The 27,470-nt window shown below is 52.1% G+C and overlaps 1 protein-coding gene across 4 annotated transcripts; it reads left to right on the top strand.

The window, feature by feature from the left end:
- Positions 1–1,174: 1,174 nt before the first annotated feature.
- XPNPEP2 (X-prolyl aminopeptidase 2) lies at positions 1,175–27,470 on the top strand. Of its 4 annotated transcripts, XR_009698864.1 has the most exons (22): positions 1,175–1,482; positions 3,758–3,828; positions 5,310–5,420; positions 6,358–6,421; positions 7,426–7,530; positions 7,773–7,859; positions 8,869–9,015; positions 12,102–12,203; positions 12,878–12,959; positions 13,243–13,438; positions 14,179–14,268; positions 15,419–15,528; positions 16,217–16,294; positions 17,418–17,489; positions 19,441–19,501; positions 20,791–20,860; positions 21,343–21,447; positions 21,867–21,926; positions 22,409–22,485; positions 24,905–24,994; positions 25,309–26,145; positions 27,315–27,470. XR_009698864.1 is itself a non-coding variant. In XM_061177720.1 (21 exons), exons 1-21 carry the CDS (start codon positions 1,434–1,436, stop codon positions 25,501–25,503), a joined length of 2,022 nt encoding a protein of 673 aa, XP_061033703.1. In that variant the 5' UTR covers positions 1,175–1,433; the 3' UTR covers positions 25,504–26,819. The 4 variants fall into 4 exon arrangements, 3 of the variants coding, with proteins under 3 accessions (XP_061033703.1, XP_061033704.1, XP_061033705.1); XM_061177720.1 differs by lacking the exon at positions 27,315–27,470 and having other exon boundaries at positions 25,309–26,819; XM_061177721.1 differs by lacking the exons at positions 5,310–5,420; positions 27,315–27,470 and having other exon boundaries at positions 25,309–26,819.

Raw genomic sequence — 27,470 nt, forward strand, 5'->3', positions numbered from 1 at the left:
TGCACAGGGGAGGGAAAGGCCTTTGAGGGGACATTTCCCCAGTCCTTTGGTCTCTGGGCATAACTTCATCCCCAGTCCTGGGCTGTCCTCTGAGGCTCTGGGCTCTGCCTCTACTTTTATTCCTGGAGGTGGACTTCCCTGAACCTCCTCACTCATTTAGACACCCTTCCTTCAGGGAGTCCCACGAAGGCCCCCCTTCCCTCTTCAAAATGATCTATTTTATGATCTTGGATGGATTACTTGAAAGCTGCCTTAAACTTGCTATGGATGTAAGCCCAGTGTAAATACGTTAAAAATAAGATCAAAAGGAATGGGTAGTTTGCCTCTGGGGCCCTCCAGGCTAGGAGGAGCACCTGTCCATTGGGTCTGTTTGTCTCTGGGAAGTATTCCTTTCTGGTCTAGGGGTGTAGACGGCTCTGACTGGGGGCTGCTTTGGCGCTGGTGCAGTGATCTGCCCTCTGATGTAGTGGGTGGACACAGGGCTGGCTTCAGTTTGCCCACTTCCCCCAGAGGGAGTCATGCCCGTTGGGAGTGACCCACACCGCAGCGGAACAAAGACCTGTTCTAGAAGCTATGGTAGAAAGGGCATGTCCAGTTAACCAAATTTGTCTTCTGGGAGCCCCCAAACTCCCCTTTCTGGGTCTTCTTCCCTCTTCAATGTCATCCCCCAATCCCTCCAGATGGGCCTTTGGGCTTTCATTCCCTCAGGTGCGAATGGCACTAACAGCTGAATGGACTCCACCGTCCCCACCATCCCAAGAGAAGGGCAGTCTTCCCCTCTGCCAGTGACTGCTGCCACTTTTACAGAGGGGACTCTCCTGAGGGGACCCAGCCCTCAGTTCAGGAAAGTCAGTCTCCGGCTGTAACTAACTTCTCCGAGGGGTGCAGTGGGGCTTCACAGGCACTGGGCAGAGAGGACACTGGCTTTTTCTGAGTCAGGCCAGCTCAGAAGAGGCGGAAGGATAAACATCCATCTCAAAGCAAAAGTGAGGCTGTAGCCAGAGCCTGGGGTGAGGGAGCTAATAGGAAACAGCTTGCTGGAGGGAGGGGGACAGAATTCGGGAATGGCCGAGGCTGGCTGCTGAAGAGGGGGCTGGGAGAAGCAGGCTGATTGAGACCAGCTGCTGCTCCTCTGTCTCAGAGATCTTTGGACTCTGCCCGGGGCAGGCTCACACCCTATTCTGGGTGACAGGGAGCCAGCAGAGGCTGCCTGGGGCAGTCGAGTCTTCTCCACCCAGCCTGACTCCTGGAACCCTCAGAAACCAAAGACCAGAGGACTCTCCATCCACCAGCTGGACACCTCCTCCCCATTGCCAGCCCCCACCCCCTGGCTGCTCCTGCCCCGGAAAGCCCTGGAAGAAGAGACCAAGGAAACAGCCCTGCCCACTCTCCCTTGACCCTCCATCCACCCAGCACCGGCATCTGAAGACCCCATGGCCTGGGCTCCCTGGGGCTGCTACCCCTGGCTTGTCCTCCTCTGTGGTATGTGCATCCCCCGTCTCTCCCTCCCACGCTGGGAGGGCAGGTCCAGCTGGAGAGCAGTTCTGGCCTCTCCCCTGTGGGCTCAGAAAGGGTTGGAGTGAAGGCTGGGCCTAGGTTGTCTCTTTTTTTTCTTGGTCCCTCTCTCTGTCTTGAGGAAGAGGAACCCCAGGGCCAGTCCTGGGGACCCTCAAGACTCATCTCAAGTCTGGTTTGGCCTCTTTCCATTCCCACCTGTTAAAGAAAAAATGATTCTGGCACTTGTTAAAAGAGTAAGGAAGATTTTATTCAAGACTATTGCAATAGGGGCGCTGCAGCAGGGGAGAAAGATCAGGCTCAACTCCGAATACAGCAAAGATGGCTGAGGACTTCTTGTCAATGAGCAGAGTGAGGGGGTCAGTGGATGGAAAATTGCCAAGAGGAGACATCAAGGGTCAGGAGATTCTTGCTAAACTGACTTAATAGGATCCTTGCTGAAGGCAGGGTGATCAAATATCAAGGATGGATGATGAGGAATTTGATCAGATATCAAGGTTGATGAGAAACTAAGGGTGGGGAATTCTCTCTAAGCTGACTTAGCAGGATTCTTGCTAAGACAGGGCGATGCAGGCCCAGTAAGGACGGGATGGACTTGGCAGTCAAGGCCTAATGGAGAAGAGGGCTTGGAGGAGCCTAGCTAAAGTTTGGTCTTTGTCACCCTATGGTGTCCTGTTTGTACTCTTTAGTCACAGCTAAGTGCCCAGCTCAGCACCCTCCACATCCTCTCTACCCTGGCCCTAGGGAGGCCTCCTTCCCTTTGCTCTGTGGCAGCAGGACCCTACTCATTCATTCAGTACCCAGTTCCTGACACCTCCCCAATGTCAGGCCCCGTGCCAGGGACCACAGAGTGGTTCGGCTGCAGAGCCTGCCCTTGGGAGCCACAGCCCTGACCTCAGAGAACAGCAATTGGGGTGTCTAGAGGGACATGGGTTGGCTGTGTCTTGCTTCTTATGTTGGTGTTTTAGAGCCACCATTTTGCCAGAGATCTGTTCCTACAGAAATGAGTGTTCATTCTCTTAAATCAGCAGGGTGGGTCTCATCTCTCCCTTGAGTTTATGCGACCGGACCGGGAGAGAGAGTGAGGCAAGGCATTCATGGTGTTAGAACCCAGCTGTACTACTTCCATCTGTAGCTCAACCTACTCAGAAAGGAAAAGTAGAGTGTCTCCCCAAACTCAGACCCCCATTACCTCTGGGGAGATTCCCCCCCTAAAAGATGGAGGGCTGGAGGGAAGGCCTATCAGAGACCCCTAGACTTTCAGGGTGTGAAGGCCCAGAGCCTGCAGGACTTAGCCCAGTGCCTGGCACACAGCAGGGGCTTAGGAAATGTTTGCTCAACGAATACTGGGCGACTCTTCTTGGGACACACCAAATTTGGGGCAGAGCCCCAACTGGAAACTAAGTCTCTATACATTCTCTCCCTTCTGGGGCACCACCCTTCCATGGTTGGCTTTTTTGTACTCAGATGGCCTAGGTTCAAATTCCTGCTCTGCCACGGACTCATTGTGGCAAAACTTGGGCGAGTAACTAAACATACCTGGGCCTCAGCTTCCTCTTCTGTAGAAAGCAGACAATAATATCCACTTCCCAGGGTTGTTGCAAGTATCAAAAGAGAAACTATAGGTAAATTGCTGAGTTCGGTGTCTAGCACATAGTAGGAGCTCTTTAAATGTTAACCCACCTTTCCCCACCAGGGGACGATGTCAGCCTGGGATTGCCTGGCCTCTGTAGCCTGGAATGAGAGGCAGATATTTGGACTGTAAGAAATGGTAGAAGTGGGCCTTGAATTTAAGTAAACCCAATATATATATAATTAGATTTATAGAAGGGTAAAACGAAGGTGGGGTGATTATTTAGCGAGATCCTCTAGAGCATTTAAGAGAAAATCTGATTACAAAAATTTAATTTACACACAACTTTTCCAGTTCGGTAGATCCTGAAAAGACCCAATTAGATTAGAAGGAAAAAATTGATTTAATGAGCACTAAAACCCATCCAAAAGTGGCAATCACTTGTCGATGAAACAGGTTTCTTTGATTGTGACCCAGGGTGCCATCCAATTCAGCCTGATTTCCTATGAAATGTAATTATTTTTATCCTCAAGTAGAGTTGGACAGCATCTCCTGCTTCAAAGGATGCAGGCCCTGTGGGGACCAGGAGCGGGGTTGGGGGAACATGTCCCCAGCTCTCTAGGACCTATCCAGTCTCCAAGTGACCCTGGACTTTTCTCCGGTTTCTAGCTTGTGCCTGGGGCCGCCCAAAGTCACTGGACCTGAGAGAGGATGTGAGAAACTGTTCAATCAGCCCTCCGGTGAGGCCCTGCCTCCGCCCCGCCCCCGCCCCGCCCGGACCCACAGCTCCCACCTTCCTCCCCATCCCCCATGGGCCCAGCTGCTAGCCTCACCCTCTACCAGCCTTCCTCCTGATTTCCGGACTCTGGGGCCACTGTTTCTGATTAACCTCCCTCGGGGCGGGCGGCGCATTCTCAGGTGTCTGACATCCGCCCCTATCCCTCCCTCCCAGCCATTCCCACGGCAGGTCATCTCCTTCCCTCCAGGCCTGAGCCCAGGCAGCCCCTGCGAGAGGGAGGGAGGAGGGGCAGCAAGGAGGGAGGAGGCCCCTAGCCAGCCTTTAGCTGAGGCTAGCTAAGCAGAGGCCAGGAAGAGGATGGGAGGAAAGAAAACAACAATTCTAGAGGAACGGGGAGGAGGGCGGAAGACAGAGGGCTAGAAGAGCCAGCGGAAGGTCAAGAGAGGGAGGCCTCGGGTGTGAAGACTGTGAGAAGGCCCAGCATATTGGAGCTGAAAGGTCGTCAGCTCCCTAGCTGGAGACCAGAGGGATTCTTTCCACAACTAGATGAGAGTGTGAAAGAGCTTCTCCAGACAGGAGCAGGCCAGAAGGTGAGGGCTCATGGGAAGGTGAGGGCTCATGGGCCTGCCAGCAGGTCACTAAAGTCTCAGGACAAATGGGATACATCTGCTTGCCTCGTCCACTTTATGAGACCACTGGGGCAGGCAGGTAGGTGGGCAAACCACATTATTTTTATGTTAAAATAAACATGGATGTATCCTGGAGTAGAAGGCAAAACAAAACAAAAAGCCCACACTTTTTATTTTTAAGATAAAATAACCTTTAACAAAATGTCTGGCTTGGAGACGATCTTTCTGGACAATGTCCCAAACTGCTGGGGGTACTCATCCACTCTCCTCTGCCATTTGGGACCAGTGAGTGGAAACTTGAAACAAGTCCCCAAGGTAGGGCTGCCAGGTGAAACACAGGACGCTCAGTTACATCTGAATTTCAGATAATGAATAATGTGTTTAGTATAAGTATGCCCCAAACAGTACTTGGGACGCACTTATACTAAAACATTATTCATTGTTTACCTGAAATTCAAATGTGACTGGGTGAGCATCCTGTATTTTGATTTGCTAAACTGGCAACTCTACCCCAAGGTATCCAAAGAGGGGCCATCCCCTGGCCTGGCCCAGTGCCAGGGCTCAGGACCCTGCAGTTCTTACCCACCCCCTACCCCATCCCAGACTCAGGTCCCATTACTGTCACAAAAAGTCTCTCTCCAAGCTCTTAAACACCTCCATCTCCACTCAGCCCAGGCACCTTAATCTAGACTAATCCATAACATCAGCTTCTGCCCCATCCCTCTCCAGGCTGGCCCAGCCTACCCAACCCCAATCCCTGCCTAAGGAGAGGATGGGGGCCCCGGCGACATTTTCTCTAAGCAATGTGTGTCTGTGTGCGTGTGTGTCTTGGTGTCTTCCTGTCACCTGTCAGTACCTTCCAGTTACTGTGGTCAATACCACAGCGCAGCTCACAGCCCTCCGCCAGCAGATGCACACCCAGAATCTCTCTGCCTACATCGTCCCCGACACGGATGCCCACATGGTGAGGGATGGCTCCTCCCACCAACCCCCCACCACCTCCCCGCCCCGAGCCGGGTCTGGCCTAAGAGAACAGGCCACAAACAGGACGCTGTTAAGAATCGGAAGATGGAAGACAGAAAAAGGATTTGACAGGCAAAGGGAAGGAAGTGGGGAGCTTGGACACGGGCGTTTTAGGGCAACTGAAAGAATGTATTCCTTTACATAGTAGAGAAGACATTGCCAAATCTCCTTGACCTCAGGCAATGAAACTATAAACAACTTCAGAACGATTTTGATCAATTCCTAGATGGCGGGTCCGGAATGAATGTTTAGGATACCCCTGCCTAGGAGGTTAGAATGTGGGCTGGGAACTGAATTAGAAGAACCCTGAGCTCCCTTCTGGCACAGCCCTTCCTATCAGCTGATGGATGGAGCGCTGAAATGATCCAGCAGCCAAGATTCCACAAGTTTGGGGTGTAGGCCGGGAGAGGGGAGCAGACAGGAAAGAAGATGGTCTGAGCCAGAACTGCTTTTCCCAAAGCAGCGCCCCTACCCACCCATCCCACCCTTTCCCACCCTGGCTCCACCTCCACCCCATCCACCTTCCCAGCAACAGCCCAGTTGGAAGAGAAGGCATTTTCAGTGTCAATACGATTACTTGAATTCATTTTCCCACCTGCCGAAAAGGGATAAGAAGCTTGGGTAAGTGTCTGAACTTCTCTGAGCCTCAGTTTCCTCTACTGCGAAATGGGAATAATGAGATCTGTCTCCAAGGATTATGAGAACCCAAACACAATAATGTGTAAAGCTCTCTGCACAAGTTATTTATGATGTACCCATTGGGCTTGTAGGACTGGTTGAAACTGACTAGACAGAAAGAACCGGGATGTGGTTGGGGGCCTTCCATGCGGGGTGTGACTCCATGAAGAAGGCTAATGACGGTGTTGTTGATTTCCTAGAGCGAGTACATCAGCGACTATGACAAGAGGCGTGCGTGGATTACAGGCTTTACAGGGTCTGCAGGTGACAGCCATTACCCGGCCCTCATTGTTTCTGGTGGGAGACCCAGAGTGGTCAGAGAGGCCCTGGTGTGGCTAGTTCTCAGCAGCCAGGAGCCCAGGAGCGAGTGTCCAGAGGCCCCTGCTCCTCTCTCTGCCTCCCCCTTCACCACTCCAAAAGGGGTCACCAGGGCACACATCTCATAGCCCAGCAGCCACGCTTCTGCATGAAGCAGATGACCCTCCTGACTTCTTTCCTGTGCTCGCTGCCTCGGCCACAGCCAGGCCCAGCCGGCACTCCCTGGGCTCCATTTCTGGGACAGTTGCTACCTCTATATCTAGCCACTAGGAGTCCGCTGATTCCCTTCACACAATGGCTCGTTTAGGGACAAAGTTTTACTTTGCTGGTCCTCTTATGGATAACATCACCTCACGTGGCCAAATGAGACACAAACATAGAGGCCCTTTATGGGGTCCCAGTTTTGGAATCGGCCTCCCACCTTGATCCTGGCGCCTTGAATGAAACCTAAGCTTCCCTTGCTGATCCTTAAACATCCCTCCCCTGGGCTTCAAGCTGCCTGGCTTGCCCATCACGGGCCCTTCTTCTCTTTGCAGAAGTCGCTGGGTTTGGCCTCTCTGCCTGTCCTCAGCTAAGCCCCTGGCTTAGTGTTCCCATCAGCCACCGCATCTTCATACTGACTGCCACACCATCTTTGCTGAGAGCACCTACATGTAGCATCGACTTTTGGGGATGGCCAAAAGCAGACCCCACTTGTCCTGCTAAATGCCCCCTTAGGAAAGGGCCTCAAGGCAAAGCAGAGATGCCCAGCTCAGGACACACTTCCAGCTACCTTCCCCCCAACACTCTCTTTAACATCTCCTGCCTCACTCCCTTCCAAGGGAGGAGAACAACTCTTTCCAGAGACCCCTCGTGACACTGTCAGAGCCAGCACCGCATTGCTAAAGTGCTAACTAAAGCCACGCTCCGCACCTTCACCCTCCCCTCCAAGTTTCTCTGTTCTGCCCCAGGAGTCGCCGTGGTGACCATGGGGAAAGCCGCTCTCTGGACCGACAGCCGCTACTGGACCCAGGCTGAGCGGCAGATGGACTGCATCTGGGAGCTCCATAAGGAAGGTAAGAGGACGCCACGGATTTGTTCCCCAAGCCCTGGAGCCCAGACTGGGTTCGGGAAGGTACAGGTGAGGGGGTGCATGGAAGGCCATGCTGGGCCCCTGTGGGAAGCTCAAGAAATTTGCAGCCATCCCTAATCTTTGAGGCGGATATCAAGGAGGACAGACGTGGAAGGACTGTCACAGACAGAAGCCCGGCTGGAGGACCTGGGGTAACCTCAGTGTCCCTTCTTGTCTTTCTCGCAGTTGGCACCACTCCTGTTGTCACCTGGCTCCTCACCGAGATTCCTGTTGGAGGGCGTGTGGGCTTCGACCCCTTCCTCTTCTCCATCAGTATGTTCTTCCCTCAGTCCCTGCGTTTGTCCACACCAACGAGGGAGACTCAGACCCTCAGGATGTAAAGAAGCACATCTTGGTAGAAGGAGGTGCAGGGTGACTCTAAAGATAGGGTGTTTGAGCTTGTAGTTGCAGAATATTTTGCAACAAGGGTGTATTCCTGGATTGTGTAATGAAGATACATTTAAAAGAATAAACATAGTTTTTTTTTTTAAGTCCGGAGTGCAGAGACCCAACCTAGAAGACTCAGGGAATCGTTAAGACCTAGCCAGTGGGTAGGCTGGGATGTTCTTAAACCTAGAACCATCCTCTGTGCCCTGGAACTCCAACAATCAGGGCACTAGAACCACTTGGTAGCCCTCTTCTGGAAGGCAGCTTGGAAGGGTCAAAGGAGTTGAGAGGTTTCTGAGTAAAGAAGCACAGTCCCTGGGACTTCCCTGGCCGTCCAGTGGTTGAGACTCTGTGCTCCCACTGCAGGGGGCGTGGGTTTGATCCCTGGTCGGGGAACTAAGATCCCTCATGGCGCACATGGCGTGGCCAAACAATTTTTTTACAAAAGGAAGCACAGTCCCCTCCCCTCCCGTCCAGGAACACAGCTCCCTGAGCTCCAGTGCCCCTGCCAGCTGGCCAGCCTGCCCCCAGGGTGCCGTCCTCATGAATATGCACGGAAAGGCTCCCACTTCAGATCTGGCTTCTTTGCCAGCCTTTCCAGTGGGCTGAACCTCACCATTCCTTTGGGCTGTGGCACTGAAGTTCAGTCAAACAGACAGGACCGAAAAGAGGGCCCCGCAGCCCTTGGCACTTAAAAGGGCGAGCTTAGCTAATTGACCGTGGGCAGCACTGGGGCGGGCTCAGGGCAAGCTGAAGGAGGAAGGCGAGAGGGCACAGCCCAGGCTACTTGAGCGGAACAGGAGGCAGAGGGGACAAGAGCGAGCTTTGCCTGAGTCACAATTTTCCCGGAGGCATACACAGGCAAGGGACAAGTGACTCCTTCCTGCCTCTGCAGATTCCTGGGAGAGTTATAACGTGGCCCTCCGAGACTCTGACAGAGAGCTGGTGTCCATCACCGTCAACCTTGTGGACCTGCTGTGGGGGTCAGAGAGGCCTCCGGTGCCAAGTGAGCCCATCTATGCCCTGCAGGAGGCATTCACAGGTGATTCCTACGCCCTTTCTCTTTCCCACCTTGGAGCAACGCAGGCCCCCGCTGCTGCTCCTTTGGCTGAAAAATTCATCCTAAGAGGTCCCAGAGCAATGGTTTCATGTGCACCTGAATAGCTTGGGATGCTTTCTTAAAACGCAGGTTTCTACGCCCCATCCCCTCAGAGAGTCTGAATCAGAAGTTCCTCGAAGCATATTTAGAAAATGCTGGAATAAAGAGTGTCAGGATTTGAAGCAAGAGGGAACCGGAAGGGGGGAAACACGGGAGTCGGAGAAAGATGAAAAAACACCTACCCCTCTAAAGAGAGAAACAAACATGATATGAGCTTCTTGTCTGGTAGTGAAGACTGGTTTGTATTGAATCATTCAGACCTTGACTTCTGGTCCTCCTGTGATGAGAAATTTAGATGTAAGATGGCCGGGGTCAGATGGGCTGGCATGGACAAAGGAAGCAAAAACTAAGATCAAGCTCAGTCTGTGGCACAGATTAGGGTTCAAGTTTTGGCCGGACCGCAAAGGAAAATTAACTGACCCCCAAAATTCTAACATCGATAACCTTGACTGCGTTGACACCATCTAACTATGTCATAAAAGAACAATAGGCTCTATAATTCTCGTAAGTAGTAACTAAACTGACCGGACCCAGGCTACTGAGTATGAATCAATGTCTTGGCCACCACCAGCCCCTACCTCCCTAGGAATTCTGAACAAGCCCATAGACTTGGATTCCTAGAAACATTGGGCAATCTGAGAGGTCCCTTTCCACACACAGGTCTATGCACACTTCTTGTTTGGAAAGGAATCCCAGAAACAGGAGAGAAATTTCAAAATAGCGAGTCTGATGAAACAAGTCAAAATTGTGTCCAATTTTCTTTATCCATTCTGATGTAACTTGCAGAAACTTTCTGCATCTTGACGCAGTTTTTAAAGAAACTTGCTATCCAAGACAGTTCCATCATAAATAAAACTCATCCCATTCGGATAAAGAAGGGTGCAGTTATGTCAGGAAGAGGAGTGGATAAAGGGGAAAACCTTCCAGGGACTGGGAGAGAATTCACATGGGTTTTATCACTTCCCACAAGTGAGAGGAAGCCAAGCCATCACAGGCTGCTAGTCTTCAAGGAAAAGCCATCCAGAGCCAGAACTGGGCCTGGAAGCCCAAGAACAGAGTCTCTAAGCTCACAGAGACAAGAGAGACTTTCTCTCCAGCCACTCACAGGTTCTAAAGGGGGCAAAGAGCAAAGGGAAGAACATGAAAAGTAGTTACTCAAAGATACCTGTGTGTATCAAACAATTTAAATTGGCTTTCATTTGTTGTCTCAAAAATGTATCACATCCATGAACCTTGAAAACATAATTCTAAGTGAAAGAAGTCAGTGAAGGCCCCATATTGTAGAATTCCATTTGTGTGAAACATCCAGTGTAGGCAAATCCATGGAGACAGAAAGCAGATTAGTGGTGGCCAGGGGCCCGGGAGCCAGGGGGAGAGGCAAATGGGGAGAGACTGCCTAATGGCTACAGGGTTTCCTTTCGGGATGATGGAAATGTTCTGGAATTAGAAAGTGGTGGTAGTTGCACAATTCTTTGAATCCTCTTTTTTTTTATAAATTTATTTATTTTATTTTATTTATTTTATTTTTGGCTGTGTTGTGTCTTCGTTGCTACACGTGGGGTTTTCTCTGGATGCGGCGAGCAGGGGCTACTCTTCATTGTGGTGCACAGGCTTCTCATTGCGGTGGCTTCTCTTGTTGCAGAGCACGGGCTCTAGCCGCGCGGGCTTCAGTAGTTGTGGCACACAGGCTCAGTAGTTGTGGCTCGCGGGCTCTAGAGCACAGGCTCAGTAGTTGTGGCGCACGGGCTTAGTTGCTCCGCAGCATGTGGGATCTTCCCAGACCAGGGCTCGAACCCGTTTCTCCTGCATTGGTGGGCGGATTCTTAACCACTGCGCCACCAGGGAAGCCCTGTGAATGTTCCTAAAGGCACTGAATTGTGCACTTTAAAATGGTTAAAATGATAACACTTTATGGTATGTGTATTTTACCACAATAAAATAAAATAAACCTAGAAGAAGTATCGCACCCAAAGCTTTGGTTCTTGATGAACAGTTTTACCTGTTTGCATAAAGATTTTTTAAATTGAATTATGTTGTTTATGCTAATCTCTCAGCCCAACTAGGACCCTTAATGCTTATGATCTTCTGCCAGCAAATTCCTAGCCCTGCCTAGGGGCAGACTCTTTAGAGGGATTACAGGGAGCAGGAAAAAAAGATGAAAACCAAAGTCCTAGAACCAGGATACAAGCACCCCAGAAAGGACAGCTCTGTGACACAGAGTTTAAGGACAAGGTTGGAGACTAACAAGATTAGCAAGATAGTCCAATGTCTATACCGAATAAGAGTGTGAGCCATGTAGTCAAACAGACCTGTGTTCAAGTCTCAGTTCCGCCCCTTGCCAGCTATAAAAACCATAGATAAGTCACTTTACCTCTCTGAAGCCTCAATTTCCTTATCTGTAAAATGGGCCAAGTAAGGATTAAAACAATGTACACAAAGTGCTTAGCCCAGACCCAAGTGGCTTTAGTAAGCGCTGGGGTTACTTCGAGGAAGAGGATTAAACATGGCCCAGCCCTATCCCTTTGCCCTTCAACTAGGGCTGCTCTCCTGATCTCTGTTTTGCATGCTTATTTATTAATCAGAAAGTTATACCAGATTTTCTATACACCCAGACACAATTCTACATACATTACAAATATTAGTTAATTCGGACCTCATAACAACTCTATTGAGGTAGACAGTACTATTATAATCCATCCCCATTTTACAGATGTGCAAAATAGGACACAGAGGGGCTAATTTTCCCAACGTCACCCAGCAAGTAATGACAGAGGTAGGATTTAAACACAGACAGTCTGGGTCAAGAGCCCATGTCCTTAATGATTACACAAGCAAGAGTTTGGTTAAAGAAAGGGTTCTACTGCTTCTAAAGGAATGGAAAACTATTGCCCTAAGGGAGCCCTCTCAGGAACAGAGTGCCAAAGAGAAGGTAGATCACTTATGCTTTCTTTTGGCTCTTTTGCTTCTAGGAAGCAGCTGGCAGGAGAAAGTATCTGGCATCCGCAGCCAGATGCGGAAGCATCGTGAGGCCCCAACTGCCGTGCTTCTGTCCGCACTTGATGAGACGGCCTGTGAGTATAGATTTGTGGATGCATGGGGGTGCCTGGGTTCCCCCCAACCCCCAAGCCTCCTGGGCCCTGCAGCACAGGACTCCTCCCCCAGCGACCACTGACCCATGGGTTCTGAGAGCTCCGTGGTCATGGCCTGCGGGAACTAAGGTGAGGGCAGGAGCTCACGTCTGCTCGCTAAGGAAACCAGGAAGCCCCGTGCAATCTGGGGCCAGCCCCCAGGCCATCAGAGGACCAGGAAGCCCCAGCAGCAAAGGCTTCTGTCTCATGAAGGAGAGGAGGCCCAGCAAACACCTCCCAACCTGCTGGCCACGAGCCCAGGGCACTCAGCTTCCTGGCTTTAGCACCCCGTGCAGCCCTATTCTATCCCATCGTGGCTCAGCGCTTCTCACCTGACCCCAGCTCTGGGCTTCAGGTATTCTGGGAACCCACCGACACCGTGTGCAGACTACTGGCTGGGTATCTGCCTTTTTCTGGGAGAAAGTGCCCCTAGCGCTCGTTAGTGCTTCAAAGACCCTCCCCCGCTCCGGAAAGACTGAGAAACATTCAGGGGCAGAGGATGTGGGCGTGCGGCTGGGGATCCTTGGAGGCCAAAGCCAACAGTAGGGCAAAGGTGTCATGTATACTTGCGTCAGGCGGGTCAGCCTCAAATAGTCCCCATCAATTCTCTTCCCCAGGGCTCTTCAACCTTCGCAGCAGTGACATCCCTTATAACCCCTTCTTCTATTCCTACACGCTGCTCACTGACTCCTCCATCAGGTAGGGCTTGTCCTTGGCTTGCGGTCACGGACTTCCTCTAACTCCTCACTGCCCCAACATGCAGCCTTCCCAGAAGCTGGGTGCCTGCCCCAGCAGGACCCTCGAGGAAGCCTCCGATCAGCTTTTCCTGACCCCCTTGACCTCTGTTCCCACGTACTCCAAATCTGGTCTGCTCAGCTGCCTGACGCAGGCCTCCTCTAACCTCCAGGAACAAAGGGCCGCTGGTCTTTTGCACTGTCCTTAGATTCTCTCTGGACCCTCCTGGTCTTCCCTCTCCACCTAGGTTATTTGCAAACAAGAGTCGCTTTAGCTCCGAGACCCTGCAGTACCTGAACTCCGGCTGCACGGGTTCCATGTGTGTGCAACTCGAAGATTACGGCCAAGTCCGTGACAGCGTCCAGGCTTACACCTCAGGAGTCGTGAAGATCTGGATCGGGACCAGCTACACCTCGTATGGGCTCTATGAAGTGATACCCAAGGTGGGTTTGCCAGGCACCATCCTCCCCACCCCCCAACAGCCCTGATAAGTCTCAACCTAACGCGGGGTGGGGGGGGGGACAGCCCCTGGGCCGTTCTGGCAGTTGGTCAGTCAGCAGTGGTACTCTTCCCCGGGAAGAGACAGAACATCTGTCCACAGAGAGCTCAGAGGTTGTCAAGGAGGCTGGGGGAGTACAGGCTGGTAGAGCAGAGGCTTTGAGGTCACCAAACCTGAGACTGAGAACTGGTTGTGCCATGACCCTGGACAAGTGACTTAGTCAATCCGGCCTCCGTTTCCTCACCTGTAAAATGGCACTAAGAGTCACAACCTCAAAAGAGTCACTCTGAGGAGATTTAAAGGAGACAGTGCATGTAAAGCCCGGTGCCTAACGCACGGCAGGCGCTCAATAAGTGGTAGCTGTCATGATATGAGATGTGCAGGAAATACACTGTCAGAACAGCCCATGGCTGGCAGGGGCCAGGCTCGGATCCATCCCAGAGTGCTGCTGGGATCCAGGACCAGGGAGGGAGGAGGAAGGGAGGGAGGGAGGGAGAGAGAGAAGGTTAGGCTGGAAGGGAAAACTAGGAAAGCCCTGCGTAGTCAGAAAGCACACGCGGGAAGGGCATTGCCACTCCAGGAGACGGCAAGTCTCATCTGAGCTGGAATTTCCTGCCAATCCTTTTCAAACACCACCGTGCCCTAGAGAGGGCTCCCGGACCGCTTCCTCTCTGCCCCTCACAGGAGAAACTCATAGCAGACACCTACTCCCCAGTGATGGTAACCAAGGCGGTGAAAAACAGCAAGGAGCAGACCCTCCTCAGGGCCAGCCATGTAAGTCCATGGGCAGGCAGACACACGAGCCTCTGGGGAGCTCCCGGTCTGATGGGTTAGAAAGGAGACCCTGCCGGAGGAGCCTGAAGAAGGCCCTCAGTGAAACAGAGACGTGGACGCCAAACTCCTGGGCACCCACTTGTGCTCCACTCTGTTGTCCCCAGCGTGGTTCAGTGGTTTAGAGCCTGGGCCCCGGAGCTATGGTATCTGAGTTCAAATCCTAGTTCCTCTACCCATCTCCTAGCTGGGTGACCTTAGGTAAGTCACTTCCCCTCTCTGGGCCTCGGTTACCTCCTCTGTAAAACGAGGATCATAACCGTAACCCATAGCAGAGGGTTGTTGTGAGGATTAAAGACATATATCTATATTGTATAGTATAAATAATATATAATAAATAATGTATGTTTAAATATAGTCATTGTAATACATAATTAATATAAATATATATAGTGTACATATATGCATTTATGTAATATGTACATATAAATATATAATAATTACATAAATATATGATACTTATATAATGATTATATAGTTTTATATGTATAAGTATAATTATGTAATTATATATTTTTAATATATTGCTTTGAGCACTGCCTGGCACATTCCAAGTCTTAAATAAGTGTTAGCTATAATAATTCCTTCACCCCAGGGAGAGGATGGCTTGCCCCTTTGGATATTCCTGTTAAAATTAGGATACGCTCTATGAAGTGTTTTCATTTTTGAAAACTTTTTTTGTGGAAAATTTTAAGCATATACAAAAGTAGAGGAAATAGCATAATGATCCCCATCACCATCACCCAGCTTCAATAATCATCAACTCAAGGCCAATCTCATTTCCTCTGCAACCCTACATTCATTATCTCCACTCCCCGTCCTCGGCTGCTGGACGATTTTAAAGCAAATCCCATCTATCATATCGTTTCTTCTATCAACATTTCAGTATCTCTGACAAGAACTCTTTTCAAAACATGACCACACTCTGATCATATATATAAACATTAATAAGAATCCCTTAATATCATCGAATAGCCAGTAAGACCCTCATGTTTTTAAAGTTCAGCTCCCAGAGCAGTCCCCCCATCTCCTTCATCCCTGAGCCCCGGCTGAGACCATTCCTCGGCCCGCCTCTCTGCCTGCCCTGCTCCAGGTGCGGGACGCTGTGGCTGTGATCCGATACTTGGTCTGGCTGGAGGAGAACGTGCCCAAAGGCACCGTGGATGAGTTCTCAGGGGCAGAGCTGCTGGAGAAGTTCCGAGGGTGAAGGACCACAGCCATCCTTTTCGGCTGACTGTCTTAGCGTGGGGGTGGGGACAGGGAGGGGGGATTGGTCTCCTTATGGGGGAAGGAAGACCCTCCTTGTATCTGAGGGCCCCTCTGGAACAAGGAGTGACAGGTTCTTGGGTGGTCGTGGTCGGGAAGCTGGGCAGCGGTGTTGGACGACATTCCCCAGCTCTGCGGAAAGTGGGACAACTTGAAGGGCCACAACCCAACAGCGCCCCCTAGTGTCTGCTTCAGGCCAGCTCAGGCCAGGTAGGACCTTGGACCGCTTGAGAATACCAGGTTGCGGAGGGAGGTTCCCTGAGGGCACACTTAGCCCAGGATGCTGCTCCGGAGTTGAGGGAGTTTTCAGATACAGGGAGCTAGGTTTCTTCACTCTTGCTTTACTAGGAACTCACTTTGGGACACAAGGCCTTGGTTTCCCCATCTATAAAATGGAGGTAGAGGAGGAAAAATTGGCCTCTACAATCTCTGCTTCTCTGACCTTGAGTGGTCTATGAGTGACAGGTCAGGGCTTGGGAAGTGGCAGGAGGTGGGACTGGGAAGGCCAAATGGAGCCTGGCTGAGGTAGAGGCAGCCGTCACCTTCACTTGCCCTTGTTGGATATCCTGGGCCCAGCCTAGTCCCTGAGCCCATTCATTGACCATTCCTGCCTTGTCCTTTCCAGAGAAGAAGAGTTCTTCTCTGGATCCAGTTTTGAAACCATCTCTGCTAGTGGCCTGAATGCTGCCCTGGCCCACTACAGGTACTTCAGAAGAAAGAATTTTCTGGGGCTCTGTGGAGGACCTGAGTCCACATTGAAGCTCTGAGGCCTTTAGCATTGTGGAGGCTGGAGGTGGGGAACGGAGCCCAGTCGGGCGTTGGGAGTCTCCTTTGAATTAAAAGACTTGAGTAATTTCTCTGCTCAAGCGGCTGGGACTTTGGGTGCGCTCTGGGCAGAAGGATCTGGAAGGGAGATGGTGGGGCTGCTGCTGGATGTTTTTCCTTGGCTTCCTGTGAGTTATTTAATTCTTAAAGCTCACAAGCACATGGGGAGAAGGACCCACTCACTCTGCCTGAACCAACCAAGGTGGGCCCAAGATGTAGGCTGGCCAGATGTTTGGCTCCGTACAAAACAAACACCTGCAGGCCTGCCTGATGCAATTTGGGAGTGGGGGGTCGAGCCAACCAGAGGCCTCAGCCTGGCAAGGGCAAAGCAGGGAGAGGGCAGACACCCTCCAGTGGCTGGCCTGACCCATCCCAGAATTCCCTCCTCCAGTGTCCCCAAGCCTTCAGCTGCCTTAGCCCAGCCCCTTCTCCCTACTAGAGAGTAACAGGGTAGGAACTCCTCAGCCCTACCAACTCCTGCTCTCCAGCTCCACCCTCGGGTACCCTCCCTTCCTGTGCCCTGGCTTCTTGGGGCCCTCTGCTCCCAGAGGTGGCAAGAAGTTAGAGAAAGCCCCAGACTCAGCATCTGGGTCCAGGCCCAGCTCCCTCATGGCTTTCCCTCGGGGCCTTCTGTGAGCCCTTTCTCTGCAGACCTGTTTCTCCTGATGTAAAAAGAGATAGCTCAGCTGGGTGCTCATTGAAGTTCTCCCGTCTCCCACATTGGGGGCTCTTTCCTTTCTCCCCTCCCTGGGGACCAGGGCCTTGCTTGGGGAGGTGCAGGATGAACAGATGTGCAGGATGAACAGATGTGCGCTGAGGACATTAGCAGCAGAAGCTCAGTAGGCTCCCAGGGCCCTTTGGGAGATGATGACTTCCGCAAAGGAGTTAGCTAGAAGGCCGGCCCCCAGGGGGGAGGAGGTTCCTCTGCTTTCACTCAGGACCCCCACCTCACCCAGGTCAGGGTTAGGCTGCTCCTTGCTCAGCGTCTCTCCCCTTCCCAGCCCTACCAAGGAGCTGCACCGCAAGCTGTCCTCAGATGAGATGTACCTGCTGGATTCCGGGGGACAATACTGGTATGTACTCCCCACCCAGCCCTGGCCCGGCTGTCTCAGCTCAGCCAAGAGCCAGCCAAAGCTTTCCCTTCCTGGGCATGGATGCTTCATCTGAGAAAGGAGAGGCCTGGACTGAATGTGCCTGAGTATCCTTCCCATTTTCACACGTGGGGGTCCCTGCCCGGTGGGCAGCAGACAGAGGCCAAAACAGTGGGGCTGCCCACAGGTGCTGCCCTGTGAGAATCAGGAAATGACTCCCCTTGTGCAAGTAAAATGTTTTTTAAGCCCGAACATTATTACACAGTCCGAACAGCCACGCTCAGCAACCCCGCCTGGCTGCACAAACACAGCGCCCATATTCTCACCCACTCATGCACACCCTGGACATGTCCCGCACGCCACCAGCATGATGCATCGTCCTCACAACCTCTTCCCTCATTGTACGGTGAGGTGACCATGTCATGGGGCGCGGGGGCAGGATCAGGCTTTCAAGAGCAGTAGGCAGTGAGTGAAGCAACCTCAGGGGACACCCATCAGCATGGGGATGTGTCTGCGAGTAGACATGTGCGTGTTCTTCTGAGTGTGTGCACAACCACAGATAGGGTTATGCGGGGGGGCACTGTCCCGTGCTCCAGGACCCCACAATCTGTGTGTCCACTTGTGTGCTCTCATTGAAATTAGTATATACCCATTTGGTGAATGGCATTTCTTTAGATGTGTTACCTTTGTGCAGTGCACAACCTGAACACCTGGACATGACAGCCATGCAGAATAGACTAAGCCCATTCATTCACATGGGAGCTGAGCTGAGATGGGCTGGAAGATTTTCCCTTCTCATCTAGGAAGCAGGTGGACTGTGGGAAACTTAGAGTGGGGGATAGAAAGGGGTGCGCTGAACTGATGGAGGAGCAAGGAATAGTTTCCCATCCTCTATCCTGCGGTGAATGTGCTAATGATAAAGGCCCTACACTTAGCCTTAACGGGGCTCTGGGAGCCAGCCTGGCAGGCGCTCAGCCTAGCAGCCTTCGCAGTCACCGGCGTGGCGCTGTGTATACTTGAGATGGCCAGTGTGCGAAGGGGAAGTGAATTCTTGGGGCGTTGCTGGATTGGGGCGTGCTTCAGCAGGGTGAGGCCAGGGAAATGGCCATCTCACTTCCTCTTCTCTCCTTCTGAAGAAGTCGGCCACACCCTGTGGCTTGCTCCCAAGGAGGAGTCCCTAGGGCCCTGGGATCATTCCTCACTGCCCCCACCCCTGGAGATGGCCACAGCGGGCATCCTGAGGGAACGGCTGCAGCTGGTGGTTGGGAGTCAGACACTTTGGCTTCTGGCAGCTTCGGTTCACTGGGACTCTGAGCAAATCCCTGGGGCAGATCCATGTTTACAATGGAGAGAACTGTGCGGAGTCAGTGCTTGCGCCAGACCTGGCCTCACTGAGGCTCAGAGAGGGAGATGGCCTCATGGCCTCAATTGCCTCACCTGTGAAATGGGGATAATGACGTCTGCTCTGCCTCCCTCTCTTCTATAAATAGCAAATAAGTATATGAATGTGTGAGAGTGTTATGATCTCTCTGGACCTCAGTTTCCCCATCTGTAAGAATGGGACCATCCCTTCCTACCTCCTAGGAAGCCTGGAGGAAGCCTTGCTTTTAGAGCCAGCCTGGCCCAAGGAAACCCAGATTTACAAAACAACCAAAATGGCTGGTATGGGGGTAGAAGATGTATGTGGGGAATTGGGACTCTCAGAAAACATAGTGATTTTGAACGTGATAGCTTTGCAGAGCCCCTTCATTCATAGATGCTGAGTTTGGGAATTGCATGATGGCAGCCATCTTCTTCCTTTCACCTCCCTCCCCACCCCCATCCCAGCCCTGCCACTCAAACCCCAGTGGAAAGCACTTGGGAAGCACGTGGCCACGATCCCTACCCTGAGGTGTTCAGAAGAGCTGGACATGTTGATTGTCCTTCTCCACAGGGACGGGACAACAGACATCACCAGAACAGTCCACTGGGGCACCCCCTCTGCTTTCCAAAAGGTAGGCATTGGACCACATTTCCCTACCCACACTCACCCAACGGACACCCAAGCAACCACTCCGCCAAGAGCCATTTGATTGTACAGAGGCTGAAACTGAAGCCCAGGGAGGTTAAGTAGTTTGCCCAAGGTCACACAGCAAATTAGTAACAGAAAACCCAGTGCCCCCAACTACTTCCCCAGAGATATTTCCGGCCCCCAACAGGGCCTCAGCCCAAGCTTATCATCATCCCATTTCAGTAACTCAATGAACAAATATTTTTTTAGTGCTGTCTGTGAGCCTAGCACTGTGCTGAACAGAAAAGAGGAAGACAGGCATTCCATTCCAGGGGGAGAGAAAGGCACCAGCAAAGTCTCAGAGGTGGAAAGGAGCTGGCGGTTTTCAGGAAGCAGCGAGGGCTGGTCCACTTGGGGTCGAGGCAAGGACATGGTCTGTGTGCTTCTGGGGGCCTCTGGGGGGCTGGAGAGCAGGGGGCCACATTTGTGCACTCAGCAAGCGCACTGTGGCTCAGACATTGTGCCAGAGACAGAGAGAGAGAGAGAAAACAAACACTGGTCAGGCCTCAAGGAGCTCAGTTTAGCTGTTAGATCCAATGCCCCAGGCTATCATGCTCAAGATGACAAGCCTGTGTGTGTGTGTGTGTGTGTGTGTGTGTGTGTGTGTGTGGTGAAGGGGACTCACCACATCGCCACAGGGAGTGACCAGGAGAAGAGGCCACTGTCAGCCCACCTCTCTCCCTCTTACCACAAGGTAACAGCCCCGACAGAGCAAGGCTGACCTGCCAATGATCAGGCCTCAACCCAACCATAAGGCCTTAAGAAAACTAAAGGGTGATCATGATAATGGCAATGAAGGGGGCTGACCTCTATTTGAGCATTTAGTCTGTCGGGAACACCCGACATGCACGAGTCTACCTCGTCCTCCCAACAACCTTATGAGCTGGTACTATGACCGTCCCATTACAGACCAGGAAACTGAGGCACAGAGCGGTTAAAATCACTTGCCCAAGGTCAAATTTGTGAGTGGCCATGTCAGGATTCCAGCCCAGGGAGTTTGCCTCCCCAATCCCTACTGTTGTGGCCTCAGCTCACCCCCACCTACAAGCGTCCCTGTGGACCAGCCAAAGAGAACCGCATGGACCAAGCCCCAGCTCTGGGCAGGTCCCCCTCGGTCTCCTCCGGCCATCCTCCAGAACCTGGGTGACTACGCATGAGCATGCACTCCCCCCAAACATCCCCCCACCCAGGCCTGGGCCCACACACCGCATTCCCTCGCCCTCTCCCCATCAGGAGGCGTACACCCGCGTGTTGATAGGAAACATTGATCTCTCCAGACTCGTCTTCCCAGCTGCTACATCAGGTGGGTTTTGCAAACCAGGCTGGACCCAGAACCTCAGGCCCTGATTTCACTGCACTCAGACCCTGGGAGGCTAGTGGGGCAGGGATTATATCATCATCCCATCCACTGTATAGATAAAATCCAGCCCAGAGAGAGAAAGTGACTTGCCCAAGGTCACACAGAGGGTTAGTGGGAGAGCCAGGCCTTGAGCCCAGGCCTCCTGTCTCCTAGTCCAACTCAGGAGCTGGAGCCGGAGCTCAGAGGTGGGGGCGGTCAGTGTGGGCTGCAGCGGTCACGGGAGGATTCCTGGAGGAAGCGGGTGTCTTCACAGATGGGGAGGTCCAGGTACTGGGTATACTGGAGATAGGGCATGGTTACCTGCCTCTCAGGGGGCCCTCTCCTCAGGCACCATCCTGGTGGTTGGTCTGGAAAAAGAGAGCAGGAAGGGGCAAAGCCAATAGTCTGGGGTCCAGCCAGCTGACCAGAGGTCACCTCTCTTCCAGGGCGAATGGTGGAGGCCTTTGCCCGCAGAGCCCTGTGGGATGTTGGCCTCAATTATGGTCATGGGACAGGCCACGGCATTGGCAACTTCCTGTGTGTGCACGAATGTAGGTATCTCCTCAGCACTCCCCTGGAGTCCCCCCTCTTATGAAAGAGGTGGAGCGTTTCACAGGTGTGGAAATGACCAGGACCCACAGAGGTGCAGTGACCCACGCAAGGTTTCCCAGCTGGTGGGGAGTTGGTGCTCCACAGGGTAAGTGAGAAATGCTGGCAGCTGGCCACTCTGCTGGCATTTAGGATGGCCCCAGAGAGAGGAGAGGCAGGTCAAGGCCCAGTGGCTGACTGGCATAGACCCCAGAGAAATAAAAGCCAGAGCCAATCTGGTCTGTACCAGTCGCAGGTAGACGGTGATGCGGTGGACACACGCTGCTAGGGATTCCAGTTACCTGCTCTTCCCCGGAACCTGCTAGTTTCCAAGCTGGTGAGTGCAGGAGAGCTGACACTGTCCCTGACTCTCCCTTTCCAGGGCCAGTGGGATTCCAGTCTGGCAACATTGCCATGGCCAAGGGCATGTTCACTTCCATCGGTATGGCTCTCGGGGCTCCTCCAGGACTGCAGTCTAGGGAACGCCAGCCTTCAAGGAGCACAATCCCACACAGGCCCGCCCCGGCTCCACCGCTGCACTCCCTCACCTCCCCACTCCCAGCCCCGAATGGGCTGTCCCACTCTAACCCCAAGCCCCTTCAGCCCGTACCCTCACTTTGCCCATGGGAGTTGGTTTCCAGCTGTACATCCAAACTCCAGAGTCTCCAGTCAAGTGCCGGGGTAACAGGACAATGGCACACAGGGAGAGGGGAGTGCCTCCAGGACCCTTACAAGGGAGGGTGGGGAATCTGAAGTCTGGCAGTGGCCTCCGAGTAGCCACGGAGCATCTAACAGGTGCTGGGTCTGCCCAAGCCAACAGCCGGGGCCAGCCGGGCCCTCCAGCCACTCCTCAGTCAGCGTAGGAAACCTGGGCTTGGGTCCCCTCCCCTACTTAATGTCACCAGCATCTCTTGTGTCTCCCAGAACCTGGTTACTATCAGGATGGAGAATTTGGGATCCGTCTTGAAGATGTGGCCCTCGTGGTAGAAGCAAAGACCAAGGTAAAGCGCCACTGAGGCGGGCTGGAGGGGTGGACAGCGTGGCAGTGACTCTGGGCTGCATGGGGTGTAAGGAAGGTCAAAGGAGAATTTAATGTAGGGTCATGAATTTATTTGGAGTCTTCCTTAGCGCCAGAATAATTCCGTAAATCAGTTTCTCAAACCTGTTTGCACATTAGAATATTAGAATCATCTGGAGATTTTTTTTAATGCTAACGCCCAGGTCCCACTCCAAACCAAATGAATCAGTATCCCTGCCCTAAATCATTGGTTCTCAATGCACATAATAATCACCAGGGGAGCCTGTTAGTTATAAAGATTCTGTATAATAACAACCAACAAGATAAAATACCTAGATATAAACTTAAAAAGACTTACACGGAGAAAATCTCTACTGAGGGACATAAAAAAGATTTAAGTAAATGGTGGTCTCTGGAAATAAGCCTCAATATTATGAAGATGTCATTTCTCCCTAAGTTAATCTATAAATTCAAGGCAACCTCAATTTCAACACTAACTGGATGCTTTTGTAACTTCACAAAACGATAGTAGAGTTTATTTGTAAAAATAAACATGCAAAGATAGCTAGATAGCTAGGAAGATTCTGGAAAAGAACAATAAGGGAAACTAGCCTTTGCAGATATTAGCCCACACTACGAAGCAGCCATCACTAAAACAGTAAGACACCAGAGATGGGAAAGACGGAACAGTGGAACAGAATAGTCCAGAAATAGACCCTCTAATTTCCATAAACAAGATGGGAATTTAGCTTACTATAAAGCTGGTGCTTCAAAACAGTAAAGAAGAGGAAGATTGTTTAATAAATGGGCAGGGGGGACAAATGGCTAATCATTTGGTGGGGGGAATTAAACTGAAGAACCTCACTGTTACACTAAAATAAAATTCCGAATGGATCAAGGTTTAAAGGTGAAACCATAAAAGATCTAGAAGGAAACCTATCTGAATTCATTTATAATCCCAGGGAGGAAAGGGGCCTTTCGATGTAAGACTCAGAAGTCATGAAGAAAAAGATTGATAACTCTGACTCAATTAAATAAAAAACATCCATATGGGAACAATACCATATACAAACTCAAAAGATGTATGACGAGTATAGCACGTATGTCAGAGAAAGGGGGAATGTCCTTCTTTTACCACAAGCTTTTAAAAATCTAGTAAGACAGAAATAAGGAAAACGGGAAAAAAATGGGCAAAAGACGTAAAGAGACAATTCACTAAGATCAACACAAATGGTCCATAAATGTGAAAAGATGCTCAACTTTATTCTTAAAGAAATACAAATCAAAGTGACAATAGAATACCATTTGATTGACAAAAGCGAAAGACTTTGATGACACCCAGTGCTTGTGAGCTTGTGGGGGAAAGAACACCCTCATACATTGCTGGGGGAGGTACAAATTGGTACAACCTTTTGGGAGGGCAGTTTGATAATATCTATCAAAATACATATTGAAAATGCCTATACCTTTTGTCTCAGCAGTCCCACTGCCAGATATATAGTCCCAAAACGTCACTTCGTATAAAGATGTTTATACGATGATGTTGATTGTAGCAGTGATGGTAATAGTTTAAAAAAATGGAAGCAGACTAAATATCCATCATTGGTTAAATAAATTATCATCTGCACACTATGGACCCTTAAAAAGAGTGAGGCAGACCTCCCTGTGCTAATATGGAGCACTCTCCTAGGTTTACTATGGCAGGGGGGCGGGGAGGTGCAGAAAAGTGTATAGTAGGATCCATTTTGCGTGAATTTTTAAAATATACACATATATATACTATATGTGCCAAAAATGTTTTCAGGAAGGAAACCGGGCAGGGAGACTTTCCATTTTTATTGAGTATCTTTTTGTAGTTTGAATTTTCTAAGCACATACATGCAAGAGCTCTCTGGGAGATGAGAATTATGGGCTATTTCTTCTTCTTTATATTTATCTCCATAGATACATCAATGGATAGAAACATAGAGATGTGGATAGAGAGAGAGATGTAGATAGAGATGGAAATCAGATAGAAAGATATAAAAATCTAATACTTACCTTAAAATTATTTAAATGTAGGTTCCCAGCCCTGCTCTAGAGATTCTCACTCCAGTGATCTGGGGTGTGGACCGCAGAATCTACCTACATGTTTAACAGGATCCCTTGGCGCTCTGGAGGCACACACTTTGAAAAACACAGGCCTAAGACTAAACTTCGGGAATCATGAGGGAAGCACCAAAGGCGGGTGCCTAACTGGTAGACACGGGGGTGGCCAAGGGCACTGTGGAGGGTTCAGGCTTGACAAGGTCAGTTCCCCATGCCCAGGGCTTCTGGGTGGAGTGTTCCCTCCGCCCCTTCAGCCTAGCTCCTCCCCCTCGCTCACTTCCTGCCTTCCTACCTTTCCTGTGCCCCCGCCCCAGTACCCAGGGACCTACCTGACATTTGAAGTGGTGTCGTTGGTGCCCTATGACCGGAACCTCATCGATGTCAGCCTGCTGTCCCCCGAGCAGGTGAGCGAGCGCCCCTCGGTGCTGTTTACCCTTCAGCCCTCGAGCCACTAACTGCCTTCTCCCCAGCCCTGGGCCTCTCTCACCTCTGCTCCCCCTACGCCAAGACCCTCTGCCCCTTCCCCTCCCTTGGGAGGGTCCACACTGATGGCACCTATAGGCACACACTGGGGCATCCCTCCCCTGCTCACCTGATGATGGCTGGGGACCTATGGGGACCTGTGGGGACCTGGGCCTAAGTGACACTGGATGGCACCAAGCTCCCACACCTTGACAGCTTGGCCTGGGGAGGCCCTTACCCCTCCTACCTTTTGCAGCTCCAGTACCTGAACCGCTACTACCAGACCATCCGCGAGACGGTGGGACCCGAGCTCCAGCGGCGCCAGCTGCCGGAGGAGTTCTCCTGGCTGCAGCGGCACACGGAGCCCCTGGCCGCCAGGGCAGCGCCCACCGCCTCCTTGGCCCCTCTGATGACAGTCTCTGTTCTCACCATCCTCAGCTGGAGTGTCTAGCAGCTCGAGACTCCCCTCCTGACCCTCTCGCTCAGCTCCCCTCACCCCCCGACCCGTGCCCCGAGAGCCCCTGCTGACCCATTGCTTGGAAACCACCGCCCTTAGCCTCCTTCTGCAGGGCCAAGCCCTAGGGGTGCAGGGCTTCTGGGTCACACCTTCCCCACCCCCCCAGCTCCCCCCCACACCTGGGCTTCGACATTTCACCCTCAGCTCCCCACCCCCAAACCCCCAGCCCCAGGATACAGGAGCCAGCTGGTCCCTTTCCTCCCATGAGCCCGGTAGGCCTAGCCTGTAACCTGGCAGAGGCTGTTGTCTGCTCCACCCCCACAAGACCAATATAGGACACTGCCCTACCCCCCGGGGGCTCCATGGCCCTGGGAGAGCCCCACCTTGTCAGCACCTGCTGGAGAGAGCCAGACCCACACTGGCTCCTGACTTGTTGGTCTTCCCGCATCCTTGAGGCCACCTCTGGCCTCCCCCACTGTCCCTGGCCCTGCAGTGGCCTCCTGGCTGCAGCCCACAGGCTGAAGGAACAATTGCTGCCTCCAGGCTCCCTGCTGTGCCTGTAGAGGGAGAGGAAGGGATGGTGGCTGAGTCCTCTGGCTGTGTTACTGCCACCCCAGGGTCAGGGAGACCAGCCAGGTGAGGGGCACATACCCCAGCGCCCCACCCACCCATGTGTGAGCCCATCACTCCTAAACCCTAGGCAGACTCCATGCCAGCTGACAGCATAGGGAGTTAAGCCATAGCAATCTGGCCATGGGGTAGGAGAGGACGCGGGGAGCACTCTGGAATATGGCCCTACCCAAAGTTGGGAACAACCTGAGGCACACTGCCCAATCACTATCCCAGACTTCCCGGCACGTGTGTCACCCTTTGAGCTTTCCAAAGTGCAGCCACTGGGACAAGGCTGTTAAATCCTCCACATTCTTGGATGACCTTTAACCTGTGTGGGCAGAATCTGGTTTCCCCATTTTACAGATAAGAGAACTGAACTCCAGTTCAGTTCAACTCCCCAGGACTTGCCCAGGGACACACTGTGTTTGGTGGGAACGTGGCGGGGCCAGAATGGGTCAGCAGTCCAGCTCTTTTGCTCTTTGGCACCGTGCAGAATCCCTTAGCCTACCTCCCAGCCCCCTCCAAGTTCGCCAAGCTGGGGCAGGGGGAGGGTGGGGGACAGCTGTCTCTGGCCAGCCCAGCCGTTAGCCACCTGGGCTCACATCCTGCTGAATGCTTAAAACAGCCTGGCAAGGAAGCCTGCCTCTGGGTTTTGCATTGTCTGCTGTGCAGCCGGGGACTGCTGTTACCTGTGGCTTTTGTGGTGGGAGAGGAAGGGGAGGAGTTGAGGTGGCGGCGGGGATGTGAGGCTCCCAGAAGCTCAGTTGGGGAGCACATGTGTTTGAGAACGTGCAAGTGAGCATGCGTGTGCGTACGTGGATTCGCATGAATGCCACGCCCAGCCAACCACCTCCTGTGCTAAAGGACGGGTAGCCTTGTGGACCGGATGAGGGGAGCCCCATGCTGGAGGACTTGGCAAAGGTGGTCACGGAAAGTTGGGGCCAGCAGAAGGGGAGCAGGGTCGGGGGAGGAGAGAAGCAAGTCTCTGGGGCAGAGTGCTGGGCGAAGGCGCCAGGCCGAGGAGTCCCCCAGATGGGACCACCAGGCCTAGCTTGCCGAGCGTGAGGGTGACCTGTGACAGTTATCACCACCGATACTTGCACCCAAAGGCCGCAGCTCTGAGCCATCCTCACTGAGAGCCTGTAACACCCAACAGCGGGCCTCTGTTTGCTGAGTCATTTGTTCCCCCACAGGCTCGCCCCACAAAGACAGCTGCTCATAATAAAATTAGTCGCCATCGTCGCCGCCATCATCATCATCATCATCAGAGCTACCATCCACTGAGTGTTTACTATGTTCCAGGCACTGTGCTTTACATGCATTCTTTTACATTTTTAAAATTTTTATTG

Source organism: Eubalaena glacialis, chromosome X (genome assembly GCF_028564815.1).
Source record: "Eubalaena glacialis isolate mEubGla1 chromosome X, mEubGla1.1.hap2.+ XY, whole genome shotgun sequence".
In the NCBI taxonomy this organism is placed as follows: Eukaryota; Metazoa; Chordata; class Mammalia; order Artiodactyla; family Balaenidae; genus Eubalaena; species Eubalaena glacialis.